The following is a 23,841-nucleotide window of genomic DNA, read 5'->3' as shown; positions in this document are numbered from 1 at the left end:
AAAAATTGTTAAAAAAACATACAAGATATAAGTATATTATCAGAAAAATGTGGCAAAATGATTGTGAACATAGTTATTACCATTCTTTGCCAAATTTTGATTTCTTTTCCATTTCCTTTATATTAGTGTTGGTTAGTGGAGTGATTAATCTCAGTACTATTTTTATTTATTGAGTGTAATATATATTTTGAATCATGAAAAGTATCTTATATAGAGCATTTCAAATTGCATTTTTAAAATTCTATTTTTAGCCTTGTCCAGGTACATTGGTCATAAATTTGAGTGTAACCGAGAAAGTACTTAAGCCTTAAAAATGCTTAACATATCAAATTAGTTCCTATCAGTTGCTTTATTTTTAAGTAAAAACTTCATTAAAATCCCTTAAGTCGTACTTGAGTTATCAAAGAAAGTGTCTTATACAAAGCATTTTGGCATTCATGACATTAACCATATTATGTATACCTTCTGTTTTTCCTGAATCCAAATTCATTCTCGCTAAATAGCCTATTTTCCTCACAATACTGCACCATCTGGTCAGACAAACATTTTTCATGAATTTTTGATATAATAAGAAGAAGAGAAGTTTCTGCATCATCTGGAGTTGATCTGTTGAATAATGGTACAACATAGATTCATGCTTTTATGCCTTTTTTTTTAGGTTATTTATTTCAGACAGAGGTCAGATTAGAGAATCAGTTACAAATATAACTGAGTCTTTAGAATTAATATTTTGAACAGAACATAGAATTAACAAAAAAAAATATAAATATTTATAAGGTTATGCCTCACAGTCTTTTCTTCACCAGTAAAAAGAGTTTCTGGTAATACTTCTAGTTAAAAGAATGACGCAATAATCCAGTACAAACATTCACAAATTATTCACACTTGCCATTTAGTTCCTACTTTTAGTAAAATTCCAAGATAAAGAAAGAAAAGCACATTGCAATGGCTCTGTTTATAGCACTCTTCCTGATTTTGCTAATTTCTTTGCAACATCTGAATTTAGTAATTTCAGTGCAGTTCCTTATAGACCTGAGTTAACCTTTTCTACTATAACCAAACTCGATGTTCTGAGTAACTAAAATCCCAATATTCAATGAGCACAGCCAGTATACCTACTTCCTGATAGGGTTGACAAGGTTCATGTTAGTTTGATGTAATCTACACAGACTGGGAGAAGGACTTTGACTGGGTTAATCATGGACTGCACCTGGGCAGTTGATTGTAGTGGTAGTATCACACCCAGCACTTCTTTTTTTGCACTCTTTTCTGCTAAACTGATATCTACTTCATTTAGACACCTCAGGGGTGGCGCAAGGTATTAATCTTAGGTCCACTTTTATTTACATTATTTATCAGAACTTGCTGAACTTTTGCATTGAGTTAAGTATTCACCATTTTATGCAAAGAGAAATTACTACTAGATCCCGAGATATTCATTTGCCAATAAGAGACTAATTATTTTGTTCCTTACAGGCATTCCTGGAATAAGAATTCCAATATCTCATTTTTGTGAATGGATTGTAGTCAATTCTTCACTTGCCAAACTTGTGGCAACAAGAAATTGATTTTTTATCACCCATATTTCACTTCATCATTTTATTTTCATATATAGTTAGTAGTTTTTAGTTCACGACGCCATTTAAATAAGATCACTTTCTTATTTTAATATATACTGCTTTATTTCACCTTCTTTTTAATACACACACCGTTGATTGGGAATTTACATAATGTCTATAAAATTATTAATAGTAATAGACTGCTTTTGTATACATGACATGCATCGCTTTTTTCATTTAGGGACGAGAAGGTAAAACACAAAATATTGAGGATATTTAAAATATGGGAACAAAGGGGCGTTTACGGTGAAGAATTCATCTCGGACCTGTGCGGGCTCATCAGCATTCAACCCACCGGACCCAAGAATGATGAACCTCACGAATTTCAGGTAAAACAATACGAACTTTAGCAATGAACTTCCCTAATGACCTATTAATATTATTAAAGGCAAATTATGTTATCAACAAAATCAAGCACTGCGCCAACTTGGAAAAGGACACCGATAATAAACTGAAAGTCCTCAAAGAACACAACCCGAAAATTCAAATTAGCGAGGGCCTAATAAACACCCTTAAAGGTAAACCGTTTATTGAACTGTGCCGCGTACATAACAGTTATGTTAATCTTAGATAGGGCCCATGTGGACGATGTGGAAAAAGAAATGGACGTCTATGTAGCCCATATGGAGAGTTATGTGAACGCTTTAAAGTTGGAAATCAAAAACCGGATAGCGCTGATTTCTACCCTTAGGCAAGCGGAAAGTCATTTGGAGTCCGATAGGAAAGACGTGAAAATGGTGGCACATGTAAGCACTTTTCAATAATTTTTTTCAAAATTTATTCGTCCATAAATGTGTTGTTAACATAGTAATTAATACATACACTTTGTCAGACTTTGAACAATAATTTGATAAATAATATACCTTTTAGAGAGTAAGTTAAACAAACAATAAACAAATTAAAGACTACAAAAAGGTAATACATAGGAGGGTGTGTTACTTTATTTGATTAACTCCTTAATGCTGTAAAATGCTTGTTTTATTAAAATTTGTTTAATTTTGATTTTTAAAAGGGTAGGTTGCCCATTGGCAATTTGTTGAAAAATTGTATAGAGTAATAATTTAATTACCCCAGTTTACCTGATTTTAGCTGAAAGAAATCCGCACTTTAGTTGAGGATATTTCGAGTACTGTAATTGTGTAGTGTATTTCTTGTAAAACAAAAATTTTGTTGTAATACCATACGATCCTATCTTGACGAGAGGCTTTGATAGAGTTTTCAAAGACTTGAGTCTAAAAATGGTCTATCAAAGTTTGGCCAAGTTACGAAATCTTTTAGGAAACCCAAAAGATAGAATAAAGACCAATAAAAAGTCTGGGATCTATGAAATTAAAATTGCAACGATTGTGATAAAAAGTGCATAGGACAAACCAGAAGATCAATTAATGTCAGATTTAAAGAACATGTAGCTCATGTGAAATATGGAAGAGTTGAAAAGGTCAAGTGTGCGGAACATGGTCACTTTGTAGGGATAGACAACTTAAAATTACTTAAACCAGTTAATAACAATAGAAAATTTGATGCATAAGAAAGTTTAGCAATATTCAAAAATCAAAAAAAAACCATTCTTAACAAATAAAGGTCCAATCCCTTAAGTCAATTATATACAAGGTGTTCAAATAGGGTATCAGCACTTTATTCGTGCCTTTAATCTCAGACGTGGCAACGCCGCCACTTACGGTGGGAGTCAAAATGACAAGACCTTAAGCAGCCACGGTCACAAAATATAATTCAGCTGGCAAGGAGCGCAACGTTGCCGATTCTTCAGAAAAAGAGCGACCGATCGTGTTACATTTCTGTTTGGTTTAAGTACCTTTTGGCCTTTGAGGTTTTGTTTTGTTGGCCAGTGACTATGAACCAACCTACTCTTAGTATTTATGCCTCGTCTCGTCTCTTCAAGCAAAATCTAAACGATTTCAGATTGAGACAAATGGTCTGCTATTTTACGTTCCATTTTTTTAAAAGTTATCCACTAACAAAATTTTACATTTTGTTAACATTTTTGTAAGAAATATTTCTTACCAAAAACCACAAATTTTGAAAAGGAAAAGGATTTTAATTTTATATTACTGTACAGCTTTTAAAAAGTTAAAGACAGACAAATGCAACCAAGAGAGAAAAAAACCACGCAACGTTTTTTTCTCTCTCAAATCGTTTGGACTTTAGTAGTATGTTAAAGATGCAAAAAGGTTAGCAATATATAAACTTTTTTAACGCATCGCCGTATGTCCTGTCACTGCATAGCTTAGTTATGGTTCAAAAATTTTAGATCAGATAATTTGTGAAACACCTTTAATTTACCATTTATTTTCCTCTTTACACGATACTTAATTATATTGCTCTCATTTATTAATAAAAATCAGTCCAAAAGAATAGTTTTATTTGATCCAGAATTTGGGATCGGTTTTGGTGGAGGTGAAGCAACAGGTAAAAATAAATCACTTAGAAAATGTTATGTAATGCTCATAAAAAAATCTTACTCTCTAAAATCGGAGTTGATGGAGGTATAACCTTTATAGCACCAACCAAAAATTTACAAAGCAAAATCAACTTAACAAATAGCCATCCACTAAGGAAAGAACTTTTCGATTTAGACGTAATATTATTGTAAATAAAAGCTTCGTATATTACATTCTGTATATTATGCGATCACTATAATGACGCTGTTCTTGTTGTGAGTATTTACTATATAAAATTTTAATCATTTTATATTCAATAACTGAATGTATAAATCTTGATGGACTCTTTTTAATGACCATACCATTTAGCATACATCCTTAGGTATATTGATATTGATAAAGTTATATACTTTAACCACTTTATACATATATTATACATCCTATATATAATATATGTATAAAGAGTAGGTATACCTACCTACAAGAGAAATTTGAAAGCATTTAATAATTCTATTAAAATTATGCGAACATAAAAACTCGTGTTAATAGCTATATATTCAGACTCGTGTTAATGTCATATATTTTATAGATCTACCAATTAAATGCTTAATGCGGTTAAGAATAAAAAAACCTTATTTTTCAAACCAGAGAAAATATCGCAGTTCTGCCTTAATTGCAGTCAACTTGGCAACCGTGCCCGCATAACCCCCTGTCAATCAAATTGTGACCACCGTTGCTCTTTAAGGTCTTGTGTCAAAATGTAAACGGGTTCAAGGAATTTCAGTTGCAATGGAGCCGTTTACCGGAGAGCAACGCGCTTTTTGTGAACGTGCATTTTACCAAAACAATAATTGAATCGTGAAGCACGCCGTCTATATCGCGCTCATTACCAATTACATGATATTCAATTATCACCTAGCCCTGATGTTATTAGAAAATGGATCAGAATGTTTGAAGCTACTGGATCCACAGTGAAAATTCATAATCCAGGCCCCCCACGAATCGTAAGAAGTGCAGAAAACATCGAACGAGTACGTCAATCAGTCAGAGAGAAGCCAACCTTATCTGTACGGAAGCGAAGTCAGACGACTACTCTCAAAACATCATCTTTACATAACATTTTGACCAAAGACTTGCATCTGCATGCATATTAGATACAGTTAGTGCATGAATTAAAACCGAGGGATTACAATACACGGTTAGAATTTGTCAATGAAATGATGAAACGATTCGTCGATTTCAATAACATTTTATTCAGTTATGAGGCTAATTTTCATGTAAATGGTCACGTAAATAAGCAAAATTGCAGGTACTGGTCTGACGTTAATCCTCGCAGAAAACACGAACGTCCGCTGCATAGCCCCAAAGTGGTCGTATGGGCTGCTACGTCTGCTGATGGCATAATTGGGCCGTATTTTTTTGAAGATCAAAATGGACGGGCACTTACCGTTAATACCGAGCGGTATTGTGCAATGTTACAAGATTTTCTTGCACTATCTCTCCGACAGTTTCAAGGTTTTAACTTAGAAACCTTGTTTCAGCAGGATGGTGCGACATGCCATACGTCAAATCGGCCAATTGAAGCTGTTCAACAATTATTTCCCAATAAAGTCATTTCAAGAAGAGGCAATATTAACTGGCCTCCTAGGAGCCCGGACCTGTCGCCACTTGATTATTTCTTATGGGGGTTACCTCAAAAGTAAGGTCTACAAAAATAATCCAGCTGATACAAATCAATTAAAGCAAAATATCCGGGAGCCAATAAGATTAATATCAAGGGAAATGCGTGAACGGGTTATCAATAATCTTCGTTCTCGATTTAAAGAGTACATACAGCGCAACAGACACCATTTAGACAACATTGTTTTTGGTTCATAAATTTCTATTGACTGTACATTAATTTGCCATAAATAAATGATCATAGAAATATGGTGTATTTGGTTTTTGCAAACATCACATTGCTGATACCCTTTTTGGACACCTTGTAGTTTTGTTAGTGTTTAAAATTTGTTTGGCCATGCTTCATTGCTTTTTTCTGCTGTGTTAGTTACATCATTAGTATATAAAGAGATCTGTAAGTAGTTTTAGTTTAGTTTGAATTTTCTCCTGAAGATGCTAACATCGTTAGCGAAACACGTCTCGAGATTAAAAATAAAGAGTTTTGGTTAGTGGTAAAACTGTCTCGTAATTTTAGCATCACACCAAAGTTTCCAACCATAGGACTATCAGGAATTATTATGTTTATAAATTTTGGCTATAGCGAATAAAAGGACGATTCTATTAAATCGTTTTAGGCTTATAGAACCTTCGGACAAAAAGTGAAAATCTTCGAGAAAAAACTGGAAGAGCACATGGTCAATTTGCCGTCTCCGTTGCCTTCGCCGGACATCAACGCCCCCTCTCCCAGTCCCGAGGAGGACATTGAGTTGCCCGAGGACGACGTGGTCTCAAAACCGTTTTCCAGTTCTTACCTGGACTTATCGGCCATCCAGTATAGTAATCCAGGGTTTTATGTGCCTCCCCCGGTGAATAACAGTCAGCAAACCAACTCTAGCACCAGTTATAACCCGAATTACAGCGTCACCTACAGTAGCAGCCTTAATAGTACGACTGTTAATAATAGCGCCGGAGATTCTAGCGGGGGTTTCCTTAGCAATGGATTCACGAGTTTCTTGGGTCAAAATTTGTCCTTTGATATATCCGTAAGTAATGGGTTCGTTAGCTAATTTGTTGGGTGTTTCAGTAAATATCAATTTAGAAAATACGCCCAATTAAGAACAAAATAGGCTTATTCTTAAATGAAATCCTTATATTTCGTTATATTTCATTTACTTGAAGTATAATAGATTTTTGTTTATACACCCAGAAGCTGAGTTTTTATCTTTAATAACTTTATTTTTATATTGAAATTCCAAATAACGAAATTCCAAGACCTATTCAAGGTAAAATGAAAATCCTGCAGTCTCCCTCCACTTATTAAACATGATCCAGATTATTTTTAAAATTTCCGACATGTTTTGAGCACAGCGCTGTCCATCATCAGATTATTCATCCGACGTAGACACTACACTTCACTTATATTTCAGACTTATTTCTTACATATTTAGCACTGTAGAGCCCCAATTTCATAAAGAAAATCAGGTGTAATTTTGCGGTTAATGTTTACATGTTATTTATTGCTATTCAAAGCAACTTTACAGGTTTTTTCTTTTCCATTTAATTTTCGGTTCTAAACGGGGATTTTCTGAATAATATTTTTCGAAACAGTTTATCAAAGTCAAACAAGTGTCAAGTTCAAAAAAAGTCTCTGATTAATTGTTCTGAAAACCATCATATTTGGATATTTAATTTTATTTACCTTGATAACGGTAGTAGATTTAATTACCGAAACGTTGGTTTAAATTAGGTATTCTTATTCAATAAGTAGAAAATTTGTAGAGACAAACCTCGGCTCCTGGGTATTTAAAAATTATTAATGTTTCAGTTCATATTTCTTCCAAATATGATAATGTATGATACAATTCTTTTCAATAATTGAGTGTATGATACAGCATTTTTCAATTGAAATAGTGAATTGAATTCCTCACAAAAATATAGATTTTTCATTCTCAAATTTGTCAAGATTATTTAAGATAAATTATTAAAGTTAATTGCATAACAGAACATAAGTACTACGGGGCTTTTCGACACCACCACGACCACCACGGATAACACCCAAACTACCAACAGTTACGTGACGACGCCCAATGCGGTTGTGGGGGCGGCGGCGCCGCCCACGCCGGTCGCCCCCCCGATCATCGTCGATCTGACCGAAAGCGACAACACGCCGCCGTATAATCCGTTATTGCCGCCCCCCATGCCGCCCTTTTCCAAAAACAACGAGTCCGGTTTCAGTTTTAATACCACTCTGGACATGAACGCGACTACTGGGAGTTACGGTAAGTGAATACAAGCTTAGAAAATTTTAATCTATAATAAATATAAATAGTGATATGTTTGCAACAGATAAGTCTCTCAAGAAATACAAAAAAAAAATGAAGAAAGAATGAAGGGAATTAAAGTTATAACAAAAAAAAGAAAATAAAAATAATTGTGTGTGTAAAAAAACATCTAGCCAAGTCAATAAATATTGACTTGATATCTGTATATTGCAAGTGTATAATTAATATTATTAGTTAAAACTTTTAAATAATCACTAAAAATAGCACAATTGTTTACGTAAACATTAAATGTATTACATCAAAAATGTAATGGGGTTTTAGTAAGCATAGATCTAGGGCGATTGCAATGAAAAGTTTGAACAAAAAAAGTTAATGCTACTTTATGTCTTCTTGTTTGCAAAAAAATTTTTGACTGGGGAATAAGTCTGATGATAATTGCACAGCTCAGGTCTGTCTACTTCGTTAAACACAGATTTTACACCTGCGGACTTCCAGCAGTCTGCAAAAATGCCAGTTTGAATTGCTTTGTTAAATATAAAAACAAGGGATTTGAAAAAAGCGCCTATACAGTTTTTTTACCAGAAAACGAGGAATGCGTGCCCGAAGTTAGCTCGTTTTTAACACGCTTTTATTAACTCGGGTTGTATCTATGTCTGTATCTAAGTAACTGAATCTTTGAGCTTAATTTTCAATGGTTTCTAAAAGTCTGATCAACTTGAAACTTTGCACACTTATCAAGGACCAGTGACAATGCAATGCAATAATTTGATAACAGTTTTCCATTATCTTTATTAGTCCTGTGCTCAATATATTAAATTTGACAATTATTCTATTGGCAACTATCTATGAGAGAAGAGTTATGAAAATGAAGTAAAATGCACCCCACGCTTTTACTTTGATTTGAATTATTCTGTTAATAACTTAAATTTTATTATGATTTTTATTTGAGGTGTCCGACTTTCTACTACTGTAATAAAAAGTTTTTGTAATTAAAAACTATTTTCTACTATTTAGTTCGATTAGCAATAAAAGCGTGTTCTTTTAGTTTTTTTTAACTATTTTTTATTTAATTCTTTGGCAGCCATGTACAATATCTGTTTCTTGTGTTAATTTTAATTGGTTTTAACTAGAATCAGTGGAATCTAGATGGTTTCGTAAAACAGAAACTCTCTGTCTTAGATGAAAGGCAAAATTTAGATGAAACTATTTTAATATTGTTTTTCACGTCCTGAATATACGAGGGTGGTCCCAGAAGTACCCGGCCTGACCTAGAGATGTCGGTAGTAGTTTAAAAAATATCAGTGTATTAGAAAGTATACAATCTATAAAGCATATGTTTGAAGTTTGAAGACGCCACGTTGTTTAGTATTTGTTTGGCAGCCATCAATAGTGAACGTTTTCAGTGAATTTGTGAAAATGGAGAAAATTGGTCATTATGTGATACAATACTTTTATTTGAAAGGCCTCAGCCCAACCAATATAAAAGCTGAACTGGATTCTACTCTGGGTGAGTCTGCTCCTTCGTTAACAACAGTAAAATATTGGGTAGCAGAGTTTAAACGAGGCCGTACGAGCTGCCAAGATGAGCATCGCAGTGGTCGACCAAATGAGCTGACGACTCCAGAAATTTTAAAGAAAATTCACAAAGTGGTACTGGATGATCGTCGACGGAAAGTGCGCGAGCTAGCGGACATAGTAGGCATTTCAAAAAGTGCGGTACATCGCATATTAACTGTGTGCAAGATATGTGCCGCGTTTGCTCACACTGGAGCAAAAACAGTGTCGTGAAGATGTTTCAGTTGAGTGTTTAGCGAAATGTAATAGCAACAAAGCAGAATTTTCGCGTCGTTTCATAACCATGGATGAAACATGGGTCCATCACTTCACACCTGAGACAAAAGAACAATCAAAACAATGGACTCAAAAGGGAAAACCGGTTCCGAAGAAGGCGAAAACCGTTTCATCTGCAGGCAAGGTCATGGCGTCGGTTTTTTGGGATGCGCGAGGGATAATTTTCATTGACTATCTTGAAAAAGGTAAAACTGTCAACGGCGAGTATTATGCCAACTTATTGCAACGTTTGAGCAAAAACGGCCGCATTTGGTTAAGAAGAAAGTGTTGTTTCATCAAGACAATGCACCAGCTCACAAATCCGTTATTGCAATGGCCAAAATTAACGAATTAAAGTTTGAATTGTTACCTCATGCACACTATTCGCCAGATTTAGCCCTCTCAGATTATTTTCTGTTTCCAAACTTAAAAGACTGGCTCAGTGGTCAAAGATTTTCCAATGATGGAGAAGTGATGTCTGCAGTTAATGGCTATTTCGAGGCGCAAGACAGTTCTTATTATAAAAAGGGTATCTTACTTATAAAACATCGCTGGGAAAAGTGTATAGAGCTGAAAGGAGATTATGTTGAAAAATAAATAAGTTTTTTTCCAAAATTTTCTTTCTTGGGTCGGGTACTTCTGGGACCACCCTCGTATTTATAATAAGCTCAATTAATAATTTGTCTTTTTACGACGGTATGATACATCTTTATTATATCTGTAATGTGGGACGTATACCACGGAGACCGCCTTTTGCTATCAATTTTAAATGAATCAAAAAAATATCGCAATAGAAAGCTTGACACACTCCATTAATTGATCTTGAATTAAACACTGATGAATAATCCGCATTTAGTAGAGAGTTGTCTAGGAGCGGGAAGTTAGCTTTTCGAAAATTAAATGATTTAGGTCCGTCCTTTTGCAATTTAAATCGATCAAAATGTAAAGGAGCACTTCAGAGACTGTCTTGAAGCACAGAACACGTGATATTAGATGTAATTATTAGATCTAAAATCCTACCATTACAGATCCTAATCATGTTGTTTAGGCCTAATAAATCCATAAAATTTAAAAGGGTAGTACTCTTATCAGTGCTGAAAAGAGGAGCATTAAAGTTACCGATAATTTCGATTTTGAATGCTTTCAATCAGAACTAAGGACGTAACATTCATTTGTTATAGACGTGGAAGATCACGTCAATTCAATTACTATGACACCTAAAACAAAATAATTATCACAAATTTTACACCATGATACAACCATGAAAGAGTTGAGAGAATTTCTCATATAAAGCTCATCTTACGCCCAAAATAAGTGATCATTGTATTCTGGCTGTATATCCTGCTTTGAAATTAAACGAAAACCGTGATCTGATTTTTAATCGTAGATCTATGAGGGGCTACAATGTAAACCAACTCCATGATTATCTTTATAATGCTAAATGGACAAATAATGGTTGGGATGTGAATATTTTAGTGAATATTTTTATTGATACTATTAGAAATATATCACTCTTGATATTCGTGAGAGAATGAATAAATGATATAATTTAATATATTAGGGCTGAATGGACGGAATACAAAATAGTGCCAAACTTAATTGTTAATCAAATTTTAAAATAAAAAAATATATAATGTGGAAAAATCTAAAAAAGTTACTTCCTGGAAAAAACTGCAAATTTTGATTACATCAATTATGGTTTGGTTTAGAGCCATATCTTTATATTGCATATGTATGTTGTATTTCTTACACAATAAACGTGACGGTTATTTTTTTATAGATCATCGTTTGTCTAGGAGTTAATATTGGAATTCATTTAATTACTCAGAATTTACAATATTATTATTTTATCCAATAAAAATACACATAGAAAACCTTCTATCTAAATTAACAATTTATTGTGAATAGAGTACAAATATAAAACACATATAGTTCAAAAGATTGATAGCAAGAAATTAATAATAAATGCCTCCTATGAATATTGAATTAATTCTTAATTTGGTCGAGTAATTTTATATTTCTATCAAAATATGTCACAAAAATTGGGGAATCCTATTTAAAATAAGAAAGTTAGGGTGACAGTAATCAACTGAATACATCAGCCAATCCCAATTTGGGTGCTACACCCACGTACCAAATTTTATTTTTTTAACTTGAAAATTAAAAAAGTTATAGGGGCGAACCACTTTCCTAAGACACCCGGTATAAAAATATTGTTATTGTTGTATGTATTTTTATTTTTATTGATTTTTATTTTTATTAGATCCGGCGTTTCAAGGTAGTTACGCAGACGGAACGTACGGTAACGAGACGTTGAACAACGGCACGTTAAATAACGGCGGCGGTGCCGGGGGCGGCGGCGAGTACGATTATCAGCTGCAAACCGGGATGAATCCGTTTCCGCCCACGCCGGAGGGCGGCGCGTTGGGGGCGACTGAGTCGTACGATCCCGCCTGCGTGACGGAGACGTGGGGCGACCTGGACGTGACGGTGGACTGGAAGGGCGGCGACGACGGCTTGTTGGACACCCCCGAGAGTCCGCCCAATTTTGAGAAAGAGGGTGAGTTTCCTTTTGTTTAGTTTTTTGTCTTTATCTAATTAACTATTGGGTTTTTTTTACTCTGGAATATTTACTGCGACGTTGCCTTTTATGTTGATATTCAGGGGTGGGGGTTTTCATATCGGGTGGGTCATTTTAATATATGCACTCAAATTGCACCGAAAGTAAGAGAGATACAGAAAATATTGCTGTGAGTGTAGATGACAATTTGGACCTCGAGGTGGTTTTCAAAGTCAATTTAAGGATAGATTAATTTTTTAGAATAGTTTTTGTAGCTGATTCAAAAAGAACAGGAAATTTTACTCGAAAAATTCATCCATTATCCCAAAGATGCTGGTCATACACTTTTATAAAAGGTAAAAAACACGAAATCTACAGCATCACAAATACATTTAATAAAATAACGAAGGTTACATGTTTCGCTCGACTAGAGCATCATCAGACCTAAACAATAATTAAAATTATGTAACCCGAAAAAAGGAGAATTCAACAAAAACTTACCATAACATACACAAAACACCTGACATATAAGTAAACAAAGATTACAATAAAGTGGCACTATCTAGGTACAAAGAACTCAGCTAAACTCAAATCACTTTATACATTTTAGAAATCTAACTATCATTTAAGAGTCTAGAACTACTTGAGGTTATTAAAAACTAGGTGGCCATCAAAATCAAACCTTTCATTGACACAGGACAGATCTGGGCTTTTAAAAGCTTTACTAATCTCCATTGTCTCCAACAAGTCTAGTTTTTTACTTTTGTTGCATTGATGCAGTATTTTTATATTTTGGCTGTCAGGAAAATCATGTTTGGAGTCGAGAAGGTGATTAGCAAAAGCTGATCTGGTCACTGTGATTTCGGTATTTTTAAATTTATTGTATTGGGCCTTGTGTTCACTAATCCTAGTAGAAATTTTCCTACCAGACTGGCCGACGTACACTGCAGGGCACTCTTTACACCTAATCTCATAAACTCCTGGAGAAGATAGCGGGGGTAGTTTATCTTTAGTTTTAATTAGATGTCTTTTTAATGTGTTATTAGTTTTAAAAGCTGGGATTATGCCAAAGGGAGAAAAAAAGCGGGATAGTTGTGACGAAATTGGTCCAAAATAAGTAAACGACCTAAAAGTTTTGATATAGTTTGTTTGTTGTCTGATAAAATTAAATGATAATTTATACTTGTTACTGAAAATACATTTTATATATAGGTTTAAGAGGGAAAAAGTTACTGACTGCTAGTTGTTTAATGGTAAGGAATTCTTTTTTAAAAGCTTCACGAGAAAGTGGGATGTTAAAAAGTCTGTAAAATAAAGAATGGAAAGCAGCAAATTTATGTGAGGACGGTGATGTTGAATTATATTGTATAATATTATCTGTTGTTGCTTGTTTACGAAATATTTCAAAGGATATCTTATTTCTTTCCCTCTTAAGTAATAAATCTAAGAATGGTAAGGTGTTGTTCTGTTCCCGTTCGATTGTGAACTCAATTTTAGAGTGAAGAGAGCTGACATAATTATGGAAATTTGTAAGCTCTACCTCCGACTCCAAACATGATTTTCCTGATGGCCAAAATATAAAAATACTGCATCAATGCAACAAAAGTAAAAAACTAGACTTGTTGGAGACAATGGAAATTAGTAAAGCTTTTAAAAGCCCAGATCTGTCCTGTGTCAATGAAAGGTTTTTGCTGCTATTTTGATGGCCACCTAGTTTTTAATAACCTCAAGTAGTTCTAGACTCTTAAATGATGGTTAGATTTCTAAAATGTATAAAGTGATTTGATTGTTTAGTTGAGTTCTTTGTACATAGATAGTGCCACTTTATTGTAATCTTTGTTTACTTATATGTCAGGTGTTTTGTGTATGTTATGGTAAGTTTTTGTTGAATTCTCCTTTTTTCGGGTTACATAATTTTAATTATTGCTTAGGTCTGATGATGCTCTAGTCGAGCGAAACATGTAACCTTCGTTATTTTATTAAATTTATTTGTGATGCTGTAGATTTCGTGTTTTTTACCTTTTATAAAAGGTAAAGTTACAAAAACTGCGTTCTAGACAATTTTCGTACGCAAATTACGTTGGGTGGATAGTACGAGGATGTCCGGTTAACTGGCCCGCAAACTCACCCGATATGACCTCTCCAGATTTTTATTTGTCGGATTGTTTGAAGAATGTTGTTTTTTAACAACGACCTACTACGAGGGACAACGATCGGATTCGTGAAGCATGCTCTGAGATTCCAAGACAAAATTTGTTAAACACCGTACGCGAATTTCATAGGCGTTTAACGTTGTGTCTTGAAGCAAATATAAGCAACTTCGAACATATTTTGCTTCGTAGTAATTCGTGAGAGGCAAAGGGACTTACACTCTAAGTTAAGTGCACCCAAAACGAAACGTAACATACTACTGCCACGTCGTTGTTTCTAAATGATTGAAATCACTCCGACCTGAAAATGACCTTGATAATGGACCTCACGGTTAATATAGTTAAGGTTATTTAAACATTTATATTTGAACCACCTGCGAAAGTATTTTTTACAATTAAAAATTAACACAGAAACATTCATAAACAGCTTTTTGTAATTCAACCTTGATTTGACCTAAAGGTTACGATAATAAACGTTCACTTTTAAAAAAATTACTCTGACCTTTAAACCGACCTCAAGGTCAAAACGATCTACACAGGTACATGTGCTCCTCTGACAGGAATAGCTTTGGTCTCAAACATTTTTCTGTATCTCTCTTACTTTTAGAGCAATTTGAGTGCATATATTGAAATGGCGCACCTTGTAGATCATTAAGGGTAGCTTTTAAACGATTTTTTTTATTTTCATTTTGACTTGGACTTATTTTGAATTTAATTAATTTTAATTTTGACTTTTTTTGTTTTATTTGTTTAATTTTAATTTTTACTGTTTTTGTTTCATTTTTAATTATTTTGAATTTTTATTTGTGACTTTAACGACTAATTTTTTTTTAAATAATTTTAACCCTAATATTTTCTTTATTATTATTATTTTTTTATTTTAATTAATTTTACCTTTAATTTGTTGTTGTTTTATTATTAATTAATTTTAATTTTGACTTTCTAATAAATTTCAATTTTACTGTCGTCCTTGACTTTTTTTCTTTTAATTTTAATCTTAATTTATTTTAATTTTGAAGTAAATTTGTGCGTAAATTTACGAAACAAAAAAAAAATACTTTCGAGGTCACAGAAAGGTCGCATGAAGGGCAGATTCATAAATTGACCGTATGGTCGCACCCTTTTTTCAAGGTCATCCCTAGGCCGACGAGATTTTTAAGTTTGAACCTCACCTTAATTTCACTTAGAAACTTGAAATCCGTTATCGAAAAAAAATCACTTAGGCTTTGACATGACCTTGGAAGACCGTCTTAAGGTCAAAGTGCTTGGACACACCCGCTTTGACCCTTAATGATCAACTAAAAATTCTGAGTTATTCCTAATTTAAAGTTGAATTGCTATAATTATCAATATACAAGATGTTTCAAGACCGCTGAGTATATTATATAACCGGCAGCGTGGCAATATGGTACGTCTTGTCGTTTACCCCATTTAATGCTTAGTTAACAAATTTGAAATTATTGTTCCTTTTTCGTTATTTCCTAATAAAAAAAAAATTGGAAAATTTAGGTTATGGCGATCCGGTGGAGTACCACGATTCGTCGATGAGGAGTGGAGGCGGCGTTGCCGATATAGACCAAAGAATCTTGCCCGGAATGGGAGATTTGGGTAAATATCGAATTGTTCCTTTCATTCGACTTCTTTAAAACGCAACCAATTCACGCCATCTGTTTTCTTTTAAATTGAACTGTGGTGGCATGGATCTACCATCTGATAACTTTCTTCTTGTTTCACCAACTCTTCACAGTCCACTCAAAAACACACAAATGTTAACACATCATAAAAAATAAATCAATAAAATGAATTTTCTTTAGAAGATCTCTCCTTGGCGAGCCTGAGGGGCCAAGACGTGGATCACCGGAACCTCATCAGCCTGACGGGGTCCCCGAGTAACGTGGACGCCCTTTTGACGCCCCCTAATGAAAAACCGGCCGCTCTACCGGCCAGGGGTAACTTGACCCGGATCACTCCTCAGGAGTCCTTGTGGGACAATTTAGACCAAGTAAGACTTATATAGAATATACCTGATTACCTATTTTCTTCCAAAGAAGGTTTATTATCAGGGGGTTTGTCAAGTATTTCACTTTTATAAAAAGTTGTTTCAGTCTTAATTTCTTGTCATTTACTTTACAAAGAATTTTAAAATGATAATGTTTCTATACATGAGGCACATATTTTTTCTGGTAGGCTCTATCTCCTAATGTAATCTACAAGTAAAAGCTGAAATAATGTGAAATATCATAGAAAACACTCTATCGTAGAGGCACCCAAAACAAAATGAAAAATCCAAGGAATACCGTACTAAAACTAATAGTGTAAGATCTTTGTATTGGTATTAACAATACATAGTCTATTTTTAATATCTGGAATTAGTTTATCTAAGATCAACTTAAAAACAAAGACATAACTAAACTAAATATTTTGTATTACATAAATAGTGTTACCAAAATTTCTAGATTGTATGAGGTTCAATACAAGACCCCTTCATGGTCTTTAAAAAACACTAATTGGGATTTGTAATCTTATTAGGGATTAATAAGATTGAAGGATTAATAATGCCCATATCGCAAAAACGCGTAAAAATAATATTATGAAAATTAGGATAATTTTCGGGATACCTACCTAATTCAGCGCTTTCCAAAAAAATCACAGAATTTTGAAAAAACAAACATTTATTGGAGAAATCAATTTTTTCCAAAAATTTCACAATATGCCCATATTTCCAAAAGCTGTGCAAATAAAAGTTTGAAAATTTGTATACATACTCCTGGAATAATTTGATTGGAGACCTATTTCAACGTTTTTAAACTAGTGTACAGAATTTTGAGAAAAAAAATCTTTTTTGGAAAGGTCAATTTTTTTTCCAAAAATTTCACAAAATACCTATAACTCAAGAACCAGTGAAAATAAAATTCTGAAAATATTTACGCAGATTCCTGGAATAATTTGATTAGACACCTATTTCAGCGTTTTACAAAAAAATTAACAGGGTTTCGAGAAAAACAATATTTTAGGAAAAATCGATTTTTTTCTTTAAACATTTCACAAAATGCCTATATTTCAAAAACCAGGTAAAATAAAATTTTAAAAATTTCTACACATATTCCTGGTATAATTTGACTGGATACCTACACTATCGGACAAAAGTAGAGCAACACTTCCAGAAATATTTGCAAATACCGATTTTAAAATTATAAATGCATGATAATGTATACAAATCCACTAAGTTTTAAAACTACAGAGTAGGCTATGATTATCAATGTCAACAAAAATTTTCGCAATCAAAACAAATTATTTTATTTTGACGCTTAAGTTTAAATGCTTCATAGTAACGCGTCAAAAGTAAAGCAACATTCAAATAGTTTGTTCAAAAAAAGGGTTTTAGCAAAAGTAAATGGATAAAATAATTGTGTAAGGTGATTTTTATGTTTTTTTGAACATTTCTGTGTAAGATTAATCATGCCGAGAGGAATTCCAATTTCAAAAGACTTGAAGCAAAGAGTTGTGAATGGATTCATGGAAGGTAACAAACAAACCGATATTTCAAGACAGTTTGAGTTACCCCGGTACACTGTCCAAAATAATATCATCGTATAATGAGAGGGGACATTTAGAGAAGTTGCCAAAATCGGGAAGACCAAGGAAAACATCAGTAATGACTGACGCATCAAAAGGATTTCCCAAAATGATCCTTGGAAGTCCGCACCTCGAATTATTGCCGAAATTCCAGAAATTACGGTTGGTATACGAACAGTACAAAGAAGGCTAGTAGACGCAAAGTTATTTAGTAGACGTCCAGCTAAAAAGCCGTTAGTTTCAATAAGAAATAGAGCAGCAAGGTTGGCATTTGCACGCCGGCATTTAAACTGAACCGTCAATGACTGGAAAAAAGTTCTATTCAGTGATGAAAGGCGCTACAAAATATTCAATTCTAATGGAATGAGGCGTGTGAGGCGACCAATCAATACAAGGTTTAATCCTAAATACGTAACACCTACAATTAAGCATGGTAAAGATAGTGTATTTTTATGGGGTTTGTTTTTCATGGAATGGGGTAGGCCCTATGCACTTTATTAATGATACGATGGACCGATTTGTTTATAGGGATATCATGCAGAATGTTATGCTTCCTTATGCAGAATGGGAAATGCCATTGCGTTTTATTTTTCACAAGTTGTTCAACAGTGGTTTCGGGAAAATAATATTCGTGTTTTACAGTGGCCATCACAATCCCCAGATCTTAACCCCATTGATAGGGATGTACGATCCAAATCGATTTTATTCAAAGATCGATCTATTCCCCCAAAAAATCGATTAAAATCGATCGATTTCTTTCCAGGCGATCTTTTCGAGAATCGATCTAGTCTTTCAATTCTCTCAAAAAATCGAAGATCGATTCCTAAATTATCTTACAAGTTTATCAGTAAAAATAACAGAAATACAGTCATAGGAAAAATAAAGGAAAAGAAGCGCCAACTAACCGTGCATAGTTTAGTTTTAATCTTACTATCCACCGATAGATGGCTCTTTCAATTTTAAAAGAATTGGAAGCGGGGAATTTTTGCCTGGGAGACACAAAATTGCAAATCTGCTTGAAGAGAAGTATACTGCTTTGTCCAATATCATTAAAAATGAACTTAAAAATGTGGAATTTCTATGTATGACATGCGATGTTTGGACCGAGACTATGTCAACAACTAGCTTCTTGGGAGTCACTGTTCATTATTTAGATAAAGAAAATATTAAGTCTATTGGTATTGGTGTAAAAGAACTTAGTTCTAATCATACTGCACAATATTTAAGCAAATGTTTGCAATCTGTTTGTCTAGAGTGGGAAATTGACTTGTCAAAAGTAAGTGCTATTATCACTTATAACGGGGCGAATATTACCAAATGTGTTACTGATACTTTTGGTAAAAATAAACACTTACCCTGCTTTGCACATACAGTAAATTTAGTTGCAACAAAAATTACAGAAGATCCTGCTATAAAACAAATTATTGATAAAATAAAGTCTATAGTTACTTATTTTAAACAAAGTGTATCTGCTGCAGATCAACTAAGAGCAGCACAAAACTTTGAAAAAAAATTAAAACTTATTCAGTCGGTTCCAACCAGGTGGAATAGACTGAAAAGTTAAAACAAACTGTGCTAGCAGAGCTTTCGAAACGTTTTGGTGCTATTGAAGAAAACAGCATTTTAAGAGAAAGAGCAATAGAAAGACAAAAGAAAGAGAGAGAAAAGAGCAATAAATTTAGTAGATAAATTATTAAAATATAATACTCAAAATAGCTCTCAACAAGGGGTGGATTCTCAAAAGCAGGTTACTGTCCCTGCCAATAATGAAAACTCTGATAGTATATGGTCTTATCACAAAAAATTGGTCACTTCCGAAAAAAGTTGCAAGCAGGAAATATTATAACTCAGACTAGGAATAGGTTAAGTGGAACACATTTATCTCAACTGCTCTTTCTTCATTCCTTAGATAGTTCCTACTGGTAAGACTCTAAATTAGATTAATGATTGACTTTGTTTGTGATTTTTTTTGCATATTTTATTACTGTGTTAATCCTATAACCTATTATTATCATAGTTTTTAGGAATATAACGTTATTTTTGGTATGACTATATGTATATTATATGTTTTTTGTATTTGTATTTTCTTTTTTTTTTTTTATTGTTTTGGTTAATATACTTTATATAATTATACATGTATTTTTATTTTAAAAAAAGGGCACATAAACAATTATCAGAATCAAATATCGATTTTTAATGAGATCGATCTTTTGTTGCCGATTTATTTCTGGATCGATCTTGATATGTACGATCTTGAATGGATTCAAAATATCGATTTATTTTGTTTTTCGGACATCCCTACCCATTGAGAATCTCTGGGAAGAAGTAGAACGTCGTATTCGTACCCAAATGTTTCCAAATAAACAATCCTTAATAAATAAAATTAGTGAAGTTTGGACAAGTCTTCCCGAAAATGTCATTCAGAAGTTGATTGCTTCAATGCCGCACCGTTGTCAGAAAGTAATTAATAATAATGTATATTCTATCAATTACTAATGTATTACTTTTAATTGTTTTTGTTGTTAAATGGGTTAAATATTTTTTGTTGAACTAAAGTAAAATGAAATACTGTTAAATACAATTTGTTGCTCTACTTTTGTCGCCCCCATTTTTATCAATTTTTATAATCATTAATATTTACCATTCTTAAAATGATTAAAAGTACACCAAAATGTACTGAAATATTACTTTCAGTGTAAGGATAGTGTGACATTAAGCTTGGCAAAAAATCACAAACCAATAATTTTTTTTATTCAAACATGAATAAAATTGAACTTTGTTGCTCTACTTTCGTCCGATAGTGTATATCAGCGTTTTTCAAAAAATCGACAAGGTTTTTGAGAAAAATGATTTTTTCCAAAAGTTTCACAAAATATCCATATCTCAAAAATCAGTAGAAATAAAATGTTGAAAATTTCTACACGTATTCCTAAAATAATTCAATTAAGCGCCCATTTTAGCATTTTTAAAAAAATTTACAGTTTTAAAAAAAAAAAATTTTTGGAGAGGTCGAATTTATTTTTTCGAAATTTCATAAAATGTCCATAAACCAAAAAAAAAAGTGTTACGGTTTTCGAGACATTTTGATTTTTGCGAAATTTTAAGAAACACCTACCTGTAATCAGTTTTTTTATGGTGTGTCACTAAATGAAAAAAAAATCACAATTTCTTCAGTTGGATATTATTTGCCGATAGATGAGCTTTATGATGCGTATTAAAATTTTTCAGTTATGCAAATATTTTTCACGGGGAAAATTTTTGAAATTGCAATATCGGATTTTTTTTTTCTTTTCAAAAAGTTTGAAATCTTATGACGCAATAAAATAATAATAGAATCTTGGTGCCCATTAGCGTAAAAACTTATTTATCCCATGCCGTATTAAAGACAAAAACTTTAAATTTTTTGTTAACCTCAAAAAAAAATTGTTTTAATGCCGAAAGAACTATTTTGTGAAAAAAAATCGTTTTTTTTTCGATGTAAATTAATGCGGTTTATTTGTGTTTTGCAATTTTACAAAAGGTGTTCAAAATGGCCACCACCTGCTGCTATACACGCCCTACCCCTTCTTATAAAGGATCGCTTAATCCGTTGAGCGTGGCCAGCTCTATTTATCTCTTGAGCAGCAGTTTGGATGCGCTCGCGCAGATTTATAATGTTTTGTATGGGTTTCCTGTCGAAGCCACCGTAATATAGAAAGCCAGAACCCTCGAGTCGTGACGTCACGTCGAACGTCTGAGTATCCCGTGTCGTTCGTATGTTATAGCCGTATTTATTCAATACTATTGCTGTTAAAATCATAATATTATCATTGTGTATCGTTTAAATGATAATATTGCTTAATAAAATTAATAGTGTGTTAGTAGAAAGAAGTACAAATAATAAAAACATATCCTGTATTAAAACAAAAATGATATAAAAATCGACAAATTCTTTAATGAGTTATAAATATAAGGCAAATAAGGCCTATATGATACAATAGTTTTTAATAACTACTGAAACATATATATATATATTTATAACTATTAATTAAAACTAATACAAAACTCTTAAAAAAATAATAAATATAGCCACTGTAAGATGGTTTAAAACAAATTTAATAAAATACTAAATAATTATTTAATAAAATGGATAGATAGTTGGTAGTAGTACAAAAGAAACAAAATAATATTTTTTATTAAAACAAAACAACATAAAAAAAATCTAAAATACTTCAACAAGCTATAAATATAAGACAAATAACCTATACAAGTTTTTAATAGCTACCAAAGTATATTACATGTATGCACATATATAGAATAGAATAAATTGAAACATAAATACAAAACTCTTAGGAAAATAATAAATATAATATAATGTAAGATTGTTTAAAACAATTTTAATGAAATACGAAATAATTGTTTAAAACTGATAGTGTGCTGGTAGTAGTACAAAATACATAAAATCATATTTTTTTATTAAAACAAAAATATCATATAAAAATATAACATTCTTTAACAAGGTATAAATATAAGGCAAATAACCCATACAAGCTCTTAATACCTCCCGAAATATATATTTATAATAAATTAAAACATAAATACAAAACTCTTAAAAAAAAAATAAATATTTAATAATTTAATCTCACCTTTGCGGTAATTCTATTCAAAAATCTAAATAAAACTTTAATTAATTATTATTATTGTACAGGAAAACGAGCGCTCGATTTTGCATGATTTCGTCTAATACCCCGTGCCCGTATAGATGCATACCTAATGCCGGGCCGGGCGAGGAAGGGAGGAAGTCGAGTCGTTCGGGCAATAGACGTTCGACGTGACGTAGCTGCTAGAGATGATGTTTCTGGCTTTCTATATTACGGTGGCTTCGTTTCCTGTATACAATTTCTTTGAGGCATCCCCAATAAAAAAAATCAAGAGGATTTAGGTCAGGTGACCGTGGGGGCCACAGTATAGGTCCTAGACGTCCGATAGGGTAGGATTCATTTAAAAAATTTCTAACTTGCACACCGTAGTGCGCAGGACATCCGTCGTGATGCAGCCACATATTTCTGCGAATGTCTAAAGGAACATTTTCCAAAAGGATGAGGAGAATATTTTGCAAAAAATGGAGATAATATTCAGCATTGAGATTTTGCGGCAACTGAAACGGTCTTATAATTTCACCATTAATAATCCCTGTCCACAAATTGATTTTAAATTGGTATTGCCATACCAATTGGATAATTGATCCATATTATATGAGTTACAATAACTACTTTTAGTCGCAATTTTTTTTTAGTTCGGTCATTATGAGTAATTTAAAGCAAATTCCCTTAGTACGTTCCACTTCCCTGCTCCCTTAATTTTTTTTGTAAAAATTGAATTAAAAGATTCTTGGATTCTTGAACTATATTATAAACATATACACAGTTAGTTGTATGCCTAAATTAGTAACACAAGGTTTAATATTAATAACTATTAAAAAATACACAAATTCTGAAAAAGCAAAGGAGAAAATTTATTCGTCAACTAAAATATATTTTTGAAAATCCAACAAATATTTAAAAACTAATAACGGGTGGGATATCCTTTTGATTTGTTAATTTCTTTTTAAGCATCGATTCTACGAGATTCTTGGTAAAATCTATTTCAATATTGGACCACTCTTCTTGACATTTTTCTTTTAATTCCTCGTCGTTTGATATTTTATGTTTTTTACTCTTTCCTTCAGTTCAGACCACAGATGTTCAATGGGGTTGATGTCTGGTGATTGGGGTGGAGTTTCCAATA

At 32.8% G+C, this 23,841-nt stretch overlaps 1 protein-coding gene across 5 annotated transcripts in view; it reads left to right on the top strand.

Annotated features, from left to right (window-relative positions):
* Positions 1 to 23,841, top strand: part of LOC126738378 (histone-lysine N-methyltransferase 2B-like) — a 43,519-nt gene that overhangs the window by 929 nt on the left and 18,749 nt on the right. For 4 of the 5 annotated variants that reach the window (XR_007661314.1, XR_007661313.1, XM_050443683.1 and 1 more), the window contains exons 2-9: positions 1,801 to 1,948; positions 2,008 to 2,137; positions 2,190 to 2,365; positions 6,313 to 6,720; positions 7,680 to 7,956; positions 12,053 to 12,349; positions 16,009 to 16,107; positions 16,314 to 16,501. Coding sequence is in view for 3 of the 5 variants with exons in the window: in XM_050443683.1 (XP_050299640.1) it covers positions 1,801 to 1,948; positions 2,008 to 2,137; positions 2,190 to 2,365; positions 6,313 to 6,720; positions 7,680 to 7,956; positions 12,053 to 12,349; positions 16,009 to 16,107; positions 16,314 to 16,501 (1,723 nt within the window). In the remaining 2 variants the exon portion in view is untranslated. The remainder of the gene's footprint in view (positions 1 to 1,800; positions 1,949 to 2,007; positions 2,138 to 2,189; positions 2,366 to 6,312; positions 6,721 to 7,679; positions 7,957 to 12,052; positions 12,350 to 16,008; positions 16,108 to 16,313; positions 16,502 to 23,841) is intronic. The other variant, XM_050443681.1, reaches the window with a different exon arrangement.

Source organism: Anthonomus grandis, chromosome 7 (assembly GCF_022605725.1).
Source record: "Anthonomus grandis grandis chromosome 7, icAntGran1.3, whole genome shotgun sequence".
NCBI classification, from domain to species: Eukaryota; Metazoa; Arthropoda; class Insecta; order Coleoptera; family Curculionidae; genus Anthonomus; species Anthonomus grandis.
Note: the sequence above shows the minus strand (reverse complement) of the source record. Positions and strands in the feature narration are given on the sequence as shown.